At 41.9% G+C, this 9,534-nt stretch overlaps 1 protein-coding gene across 2 annotated transcripts; it reads right to left on the bottom strand.

The window, feature by feature from the left end:
• Positions 1 to 1,117: 1,117 nt before the first annotated feature.
• slc35b3 (solute carrier family 35 member B3) lies at positions 1,118 to 9,029 on the bottom strand. Of its 2 annotated transcripts, XM_070852880.1 has the most exons (10): positions 8,815 to 9,029; positions 7,413 to 7,649; positions 6,954 to 7,075; positions 6,572 to 6,726; positions 4,897 to 5,004; positions 4,576 to 4,673; positions 3,478 to 3,570; positions 3,207 to 3,318; positions 2,900 to 2,969; positions 1,118 to 2,067 (listed from the first exon to the last, which is right to left on the bottom strand). In XM_070852880.1, exons 2-10 carry the CDS (start codon positions 7,626 to 7,628, stop codon positions 1,917 to 1,919), a joined length of 1,125 nt encoding a protein of 374 aa, XP_070708981.1. In that variant the 5' UTR covers positions 7,629 to 7,649; positions 8,815 to 9,029; the 3' UTR covers positions 1,118 to 1,916. The 2 variants fall into 2 exon arrangements, with proteins under 2 accessions (XP_070708981.1, XP_070708982.1); XM_070852881.1 differs by lacking the exon at positions 8,815 to 9,029 and having other exon boundaries at positions 7,413 to 8,143.
• Positions 9,030 to 9,534: the final 505 nt, after the last annotated feature.

The following is a 9,534-nucleotide window of genomic DNA, read 5'->3' on the forward strand; positions in this document are numbered from 1 at the left end:
AATGTAATGTAACACCCTTATTGACATCTGTGATCATGTGACACACGTGTAAGATGAGGACCATGCAAGGAGAGACCATTTGTTTTGACCTCTCAATTGATCTCCATTGAGAGGTCATAATGCCTGGTCAGCAGACAGAACATCAGCGCTAGAGTCCTGCTCCAGGGCACTTTGACAGAGACGATTCTGGGTCCAGGGTTGAAGGACGGTGTCTCTAATCTCTTGGCGACCCTGCAGCCTACAACTCTTTTTTTTATCAGGTGACAAGAATTTATTTGTTTTAAGGATATTTAGGCCCATAAAAAGTGTTAACAATGGATGTTAGTGTGTATGTGAGAGACAAAAATTCTAAACTGTTGTTGTACAACAATAGTCAAACTCTACGGATAAAAAAAGAGCAAAGATCCCAGAAAAACTAATACCTGTCAGACGTGTAGTGCACATCAAAACAGCTCTGCTGTTAAAGAGGCGGAACTATACAATAAACAGGGAACAGGACTGGACAAGCACGGGTCTCTTGGGCTATGACTATCTGCAGTATGCACTGGATTATGTTTTCACCATTGAAACCAGATGCACAGTGATATCTGTACTAAAAGCAGGGATTCAGTGAAGATGGAGTACACATGAAAGACAGAAAAAAACAAAAAATAAATGCACTATGCAGTATGACTGATAGAGCAATGTTAAAAAAAAAACATGAAGTGTAAATCTCAACATAATATCCTTGAATGGCCCAACAGAGGAAACCTTAGTGTATTTCTGAAGAACCAGGTGTGAGCTTCATCATCACATTATCATTAAGAGCGAATAGAGAGTGGAATTCATGTAACACACACACACACACACAAACACACACACAGGGGATGGATCCAAACGAACAGGACAGCCTAGGCACAGTGAAGACTGCTGTTTATTTTCTGTCTAGGAGTACTATCTTTTTTTCAGGACTCCTAATCAAACATGCCTAAGGCCACTGGATGGATAAACACACACACAGTTTGGCAACATTTCAACTCTTCTCTAAAGCGGTGCAGGGGGAGAGAATAAGGTTGATGACACACACACACACACACACACACACACACACACATAGAAAACACTGGACTCTAAGAGAGATGTCTCAGTTGGTTTTAATGTAAAAAGAATGGTACCCTTTCACCCAAACACATGGTCAGCAAATTATGGCAGTTGACATTTTTGATATATTGATGAACACAGGAACAATCGTCTCCATATTCCCCAAAATGTCACCATATTATCACACAGATCACACATTTTCAGGAATTGGGCCACAGGTTATAAATTACCAATAAACTATGAAAAAGCCACTTTTATCTAGACAATGATTATGTAAAACAACGCTTTGTCCGGTCTTTCTGGCACATGCGAGGGCAAATATGCCTTTTTAATCAATATATATATTTTTTGTGTAGGGTGGGGGACCAACATTCACTTCAGACATGGCACACTAACATGTGGCCCTGTGCTCTTTTCTTTTCTTCCCGAACGACTCAAGGGTTTAAGTCATTTCCAGTGCAAAACTGTGCGATTTGGTTAACTAAGGCGCTGGATTCCCTTTGGAGAGTCCTCAGTGTTGTTCTCGTACTGGGAATGTTTCTGTGGGGCTTTTAAAGCATTGCTTCAAGAGAGCCCATTAGCACTGATCCCCTTGTAAAAAATAGTTACAGTTCCTTCAGTTTGCTGCGAGTCTTGTCAGTTCTACACCAGTGGTGAACCAGTGGAGTACCGGTGGTGCACTGGTATATCCATCCTTGGCTCAGTGTTGGTGGTGATAAGGCTCGAAGCTCGGGCATGTGCCTCAGCATATCCCCTGAAACAGGTGGGCCAACTCTACAGCCGAACAGACGGACAATCTGCCAGCGCAGGGCTTGCGCTACGCCTGTGGGTGCCTTCTATACGTTCTGAGAGAGAAATCTGACTTTCTTTCCTGTCAGCAGCCAGCTCCTGAGGTCCTTGATGGTGGGAAGCTTCATTTTCTCTCTGTTTTTACTGTAGACATTCAAGAAGATGCCGAAGAGCACTAGAAGGCCGCCCCAGATGTATCTGAGGAGGGAGAGGAGGGAGGAGACGGGTAAAGATATTTTTAATGGATGGCAGAAATTAAGTGGACAGACATGGGTGGGGGCTAATTAATGCTAATGTGATAATTGCATATAATATAATCATAATAATTACACAGTGCTCTCAAAACACAAAATGAGGGGGATATCTTTTAGAGGAATTGTGTTCCATTCATCCGGTAGGGCACCAAATATTTGTAGAATCTACGCCAAGGAGCACTGCAGCTGTTGGGGCAGCTTGTGGTGGCCCAACACCGTACTGAGGCAGTTAATGTTGGTTGTTTTGGGTTGATTTCCCCTTAAATTTTTGTCACACATCTATATTTGACCATGCTCAGGTTTATTAACAATACTGTATGTAAGCTGATAAAAAATCTTTTGGTTTAAAAAGTGTAAACTGTAGTCAGAAAAGGGACTGTGAGTGCAGCAGCAGTGGAGGGCACACACCAGCTGCAGGGAGAATGAAGTTGGCCATGAAGATAGAAAAAAAAAGTTTTTTGTATCTGATGTGTGTGTGTGTGCGCACGTGTCTGTGTGTGAGAGCATGGATGTCGAAAGTCACGATGGAGAAGCAGAGCAGGAGAGGTACAGCAGAAAACGACCCTTTTGACAGCACAGAGGAGTTCGAGGGTGAGCGAGAGTGAAGGACAAGGAGAAAGAGCAGTGGAGTAGTCAAGGTCTGAAAATGGACTGAGGACATGAAAACCAGGGGCAGGGGAGCCAAATCAAGTTTTATTAGTGAAAGGAAGAGGTCAGTGTAGACTTACTTTAAACTGGAAGAAAACTGATCAAAGTCAAAAGGGGATGGTACTTACTGAAAAGTGAAAGGTTTTGCAAAGAACATGAAGGAAAGTACGATAGTCATGGCCTTTCTCCCAGTGGTCACTGCAAAGGAGTAAAAACACGTGTGGTTTTACTAAATTACAAATACGAAATAAGAAACAAAAGCTCAACAGATGTGACTTTCGAGGAGACATTTCAAGTCTACAGCTGTGCACGATAATCATAATTGAATGTGAATTATGAAGCCATTTTCAGTATAAGCTAAAATCACAAATTAATTAATTATCGGATCGTCGCCAGCTGAAGAGAAGACAAAATGTGACAAACTGTTTCTCTGACCTGTCACTGCAACCAGGGCACCAAAGAGCTTGATCAGGGCCAGCACGAAAGAGATGCCAAAGTAACCCGTAAGAGAGAAGAGGAATGCATAACCGTATGTCTTCACGGGATGCTGGGAGGGAGGAGAGGATTTAAATTATAGAAGAACATAGAGGCGCTACTGTAAAACTGTTTCCTCCTGATGTTGCAGTAATATCAGGACTTACAGTCATTAAATCACCTTATGAGTATATACTTCTCATTTAGTCTAATTGTCTTAAGATATACTCACCTCTGAGCAGAATGCCACTGCTGGCCCCAGCCCGCCTACACAGAGCAGGCCTGTCAGTATGTAGACAAAACCAATGGAGTACGAGTACAGCACCTGTCAATACAACCCCATGTGACAGGTCAGGAATTATGACATTCATTAAAGCCACAACATGGGACACAGCAGTCTGATTTTGGTGACACAGTCAAGCAGATCTACATACTCTGCACTCGCCCCAAGTATTGTGTCTGGTTGCCAATAGACTTATTATGTACGGTCATATATAGTAGGGATGTGCATCTCCATCACTGAGACTGATGCCACACACATTGTGATAAACTGCCAGCAATACAATGACATGATACAGATGGCCCCTGTGTGATTTGAAATGATTTGATTCAATGTGACACAAAATAATAAGATGATTTGCAATTCAGTACGATACAGAGGGTTTGATTTCTTTGGTTGTACTTAAACAAACAGCAAATCATAAATGAACTAAAAAGGTGACACTGTTACTTCACATATTTGTTTCTCTAGTACTGCAACTCTATAAGCTGTTCAGCCATCTTCTTTTTGGCATTTGGCCCTGTGACAAGTGCATTTTTTTAATTAATTTAATTAATTAATTAATTAATTCAAACATTAAAAATCAAAATATTATTTTTGGCAGTTTTCTGATGGGGCTGGCTGCCACAAATACCCAACATGACAATCACAAATTAGCAAATTTTCGAAAACATCTGTGCACATTAGAACACTTATCTATAGCTGAGACTTTAACCTTTCATTTGCTGCTGGTGAGAATATTCTAACATGAATTATATGTTATTTGTTATATGTTACAGAGAGACAGACAGAGAGAGATACAGGTACGAACGCACACAACCAAATGATCCCTTCCAGGCTTACTCCTGGCAGAGATAATACATTGAATTTTACCAATGCAAAGATGTTGGAATGGATGGATCCCAAGTTCATCTCAAATCGTATCTGGTCCAAACTTTTTTCCCTAATCAGGGCAATTACTGAATGAGCTTTTATGCTGATGCAGCGATGTAAACTGGTGAATCTCGCCATCCCTAATACATAGTTTCTTCAGTTAGAAACACACTGTACCATTTCAGAGTTGGAGCCGTTATGGAGTTTCATGGCTTTCTCCTGCACATTTCCAATGGCGGCGTCTGCACAAAGCGCCAGGGAGATGAGGAGAACGCCTGTTTGCCACACACACAGAAACACACGAAATGAAGAACATGGATGTCAGAACACATGAGAAAGTAACGTGGCTTAAGCTGCACAAAGATTGGCTGGGTCTTCCCACTTCATATGCACTTGTACGCAAAAACACAAATACCTTTCAGTTAACACAAACTGAATGTGAGAATAGAACATGAAGGGTATGTCTGTGAAACTACTGTCAGATCTAGAAGAAATTACCTGTGACATTGAAGTTGGGGGCCATTTTGCTGTCAGCTAGCGTAAACCAGATGAGCCCCAGACTCATGCAGAGAGCAGCAGACACATCAACCAGATTATAGCGTTTACCTGGAACACATGCGCATAGCATTGAATCAATTTGAACGTCTTTATTGCACAGAAAGAAATCTTAACTCCTAAAATCTGCACCATCACATTTTGACTTCACAAGGGAGGTTACATCAGCCTGAAATCTAAAGTGAAATGTGTGCAACCAGTAAAGAAACCAAGCTTGCAGAAGGAGCACACTCTCCCTCGAGCACAGCTTGCAAAGCAGTCTTCAAAAATTGACCCACCTCTTCATAAAAGAAGTTTACATTAGACAGGTAAGAATATAACTAAAACTTTTTACAATGGCCGTTCTTGACAATTCAAAGTTTCTGAGGTTGTGCATGTAACAATGCGCCAAGAAGAAAAAAGCTGTGTGAAAAAGCAAAAGTTGGGGGAAAAAAAAGACAACAGGATGAAGGAGTCTTCCAAAAACAGGTTGACGAATGGATGCCTTGAGGTTGACAAGGGGACGCAGCATCAGGTTGGCCGTGGTCGGCTTTGATTCCCCGACTCGCCTTTGAAGGCAACCCCACATCCCTCCCTTCATCCATCCCTCCCTCTCCCCTCACTTTCTTTCCTCTTTGCATTCTAAGTGAACAAATTCTGTTTTCCACTCGACCCCTTCAGGGACCGTGGTCCTCACATCTATCCATCCAGAGAGAGAGTGAGAGACCAAAAAACAAAACCTGTCTGACGTTGAGGACGCTGAACCTTGAGATGGCCGGTGTGAGGATGAAAGGACAGAGAGGAACCAAGAGCAGGAAGAAGGAGTGAGTACAGCCGATTGGGCTCTGACAACCGAAAACAACTGACACAGATAAAAAGGAGGTGCTGAATGTTGAAAGGTGGTCATCGCTTCAAAGGAAGCATGTGAGATGACTGAAATGAGGTAGAAAATGTACCTTCTGCAGAGTCTACCTCTGACTCATGACTATGGTTCAGTCCTTTTCAGTTCAATAAAAAAAAAAAACATGTCATTGTTTCTTTAAGTAATGATACAACCTTTATTTTCGTTTATCTTTGGTGTAGAAATGCTGATGGTTTAGTTTCCTTTAGCTTTTTGTATTTTTTTATTTGAACTGCTGAAGGCCCAATCCTCATCTTTTGACCATACGGACTTGGGATAAATTAAATGAATTTATAATTTAAGAGTTTATCTTAATGATGAAAAATTCTAAAATAGTGTGTTTGTCAGGTGATCATAATTAAAAATGGAGGCCTGAGGAGTATACCAGAAAGCAGGAAAGCTGGACATGACAATCCTTACTTCAATCTAAGTTTTACGCTATTTGCACAAAGCCAACTCAGAGTTTACACAATAGACAAGCCTTGTTTAAGCAACAAGTACAAATGCCACCTTCGATCCTCAGAATTGAGGTGTCGAGAGATCAAATAACTTCATAAAGAGGATGACAACGGATTAAAGAGAGCTCATACACTCTCAGCAACAGAGCAGCAAATATTAATCACGTAAAATCAAGTATCATTACATTAAGACAAAAGCAAAACCCGCTAGCACAAGGAGATAATGTCAGGACATCCGTAAGGTCTCTATGTAAATACACGTAGAGTAAAATCAGCTCACCTTGTATGAACACTCCTCCAATCATGACTGGGATGAGTTTACAACACTTGAAGATGACCTGCGTTGGGTAGTTCAAGTAGCCCAGAGAGGTATTGGACAGGCCCATAGTGCCTACTGTTAGAAATGCTATGATCATGTAGGTCTTCCCCGGTATCCTGGAAGACAGGAAGACAGAATGTAGTCCAGAAAATAGACTTTTATGTTAAACTGCTCTGTTGCTTCAGTAGATTGACCAAAAACTCACCTTCATCAGCTATACATCTTAAAGGAATACTGTCTTCACATGTGAATTATAGTATCACAAAATGACAATGAGTGACAATCGTGAAGCTGGATAAATAAAAGAGTGAAGTCTGTTGTCTTGGAGCAGCAGTTTATTTACCTTCTGCGTTTGTCCTGTGTGAGCTGAAGCTCCACTAATCCAAACGTGGAGTAGAAGCCAAACTGGATCAGAGTGAGGTACCAACCAAAAGGCTTGAATCCTTCCACAGAAAATATCAACTCCTGGGTGAAGAGATACTGAATTAGAAAGCAGGTAATGAAAATCAGACTTTGTTTTTTATGTCATCAGGGTTGTCTTATATGCCATTTGTACCAGCATCCTTTCCAATTACAGGAACACAGCTACACCTAATAAAACTATGCAGAGACAAAATTAGCCACTCTTTGTATCTGTCCATGAGAATAGACACGCAGAGAACAGTGCAACAAGCTTCACCTGGTTACTTCAAGATATTCTGCCATATTTGTGTGTGAATGTGTGTGTGTGTGTGTGTGTGTGTGTGTGTGTGTGTGTGTGCTAAGAGCATCTCTCAGATTGTGTCTTTCCTCTTCCTCTTACCTGCAGGTATCCATAGATGAGGTAAAAGAGGAAGATTCCAGCCACACAGATGAAGAACTGTGTGGGAGCACTGAAGCTGCTCAGGTTGATTCCCAGGACTCTCAGCTCCTCCACAGACTTTATGTGGGGTGACATCACCTCCGTGGACGACGGGATGGAGATTGAAATGTGCTTCCGTGAACTGTTGTAGCCCACCAAGCCATATTTGGCACTCATTGTGTCCGTGGCTGCAGGGAGCTGTTAGGACAAAAAGAGAGATTTTAGCAATTATCATATAGGAGATAATTATGTCCTAATCCCAGCCCGGGGCTCTGGTAGGAACAGAGAGCAAAATCTCAGAGGCATTACATTATTCTTGTTGATAAGAAATGCACAGTACAGTAACTAACATTAGGTAACCTCACCTGCTTTATCACAGTGGATAACCCTGGCAATGAAAAGATGGACTGGACAAACGTAGCCCGGAGCTAAACTTTCATCATCTCACCTAAGAGCTCTGCCAACATACTGACCATTCACATGGTCATTTTTATGGTGACAAATAACCACCGTGTCAGAGTTCTGACCCGTTCACCAGCCAAGAGAAGATGATCAGATGAAGCCACTTATTTGAATATGCAAATGACTCTTGTTGACAATGGCATGCAAGAGACGGGAACAGAGCGTAAACACGGGCCAAGCCAGTGATGCCAGTCAGTTTCTGTGACAATGGAAACATTATAAAAGCACTTTGGAGATGCATGCAGGGGCCTTTTGTGCAAATACTTGCATCTATGGTCAGACTGCTCCTGCACAATAACACCTTTATTCCTCAATAGCCTCTGAGAAATGTAAAGTAGTAGTAGAAGTAGTATGACAGTCACTGTTTTTCTCTGTTCTATCTTCTACTAATCTCAGCCTTTTCTTAACTGTAGTCAATGTATATGTTAATAATAATATCATACTACTACTAATAATATATATGGGACTGTTTAACAAGCATGCTGTGTTAAGTCTGGATATTAGTGGAACATTTAAAATATCTGTACTCTGTAGTCTTGATCTGAGAAACATATATTCATCAGAGAGCCCAAACTGACACATATTCAACTCCACGCTCATGAATTTGTAGCTTTGTAGCAGCTTCACTGGTCTGAAAATGTGACACATGAATGTAACGTTATCATGTGTTTAGTGAAGCTGTTGTAGCCAGCAACGTTAGCTAAGCTACATGAAGCAGTCGGTTGCTAACAACTTAAGGATGTCATTTCATTAGCCAGCATGACTTAAGCGTCTCCGGCCAAAAGGTAATTCTGACGGTCACTGTCAGCTTGCGAGACGATTGTCATTAGAGGACTCGTGCAGCCCTGACTTTGATTTATCTGCCAAACAAGCAAGCGAGCTACAGCAGCAGGCTTGTTACCTTCAACAACACTTCCGGGTTCCTTTACGTTAGCGTATCCTCTTCTTCAGAGGCGATGCCGGTGAAAATCATTTCCCTGTAGGCACCGGCTTCGTCTTTCACACATTTCCGACGCTTTCATAGTCGTCCCTTACACTGACAAACAGCCAAAACACATGTTGAGGAGGGTGTTAGCCTGCTAAAAGCTGCCTGCACTTGCTGCAGTGGCAGAAGCGGCCAACAACTTCCGGTCCGCTCCGACCTCTGAACCGTCGTGCGATTGGTCGACAAGGCCACGCGCTGCAGCAGGTAAAGCACCTCATACCACCAGGCTGTAAACAGCCGACATGCAGTCAGCAAGACCTGAAAAAGTATGAGCCTGTGACTTGAATAGTGGAGCAGGACGGTCGGGGAATCAGCAGCATGCTCTGGGGAGACAGAACCGCTCCCGTTTGCAGCGAAGAAGTTCCACGGTGAGTTACTGTCAAGCAGAGAAAGCAACTAGTCTCACCAGTCTGTTCTGTCCGGCAAAAACATTTCCCTCCAAATTCAATCACGTTTTCCAATCGTCTTACCGAACAATGGATCATATTGAACAAATGGATCATATTCTACTTCAACAAAAAACACATTTTAATTTACAGTCAAATTAATTAACTTTCCAGAGCATAAAACTGAAGCCTTTGGGTTATCTTCAGTGGTAGAAAGGAACTATGTATATTTAGTATACTTTTATACTAC

This window comes from Pempheris klunzingeri, chromosome 21, assembly GCF_042242105.1.
Source record: "Pempheris klunzingeri isolate RE-2024b chromosome 21, fPemKlu1.hap1, whole genome shotgun sequence".
NCBI classification, from domain to species: Eukaryota; Metazoa; Chordata; class Actinopteri; order Acropomatiformes; family Pempheridae; genus Pempheris; species Pempheris klunzingeri.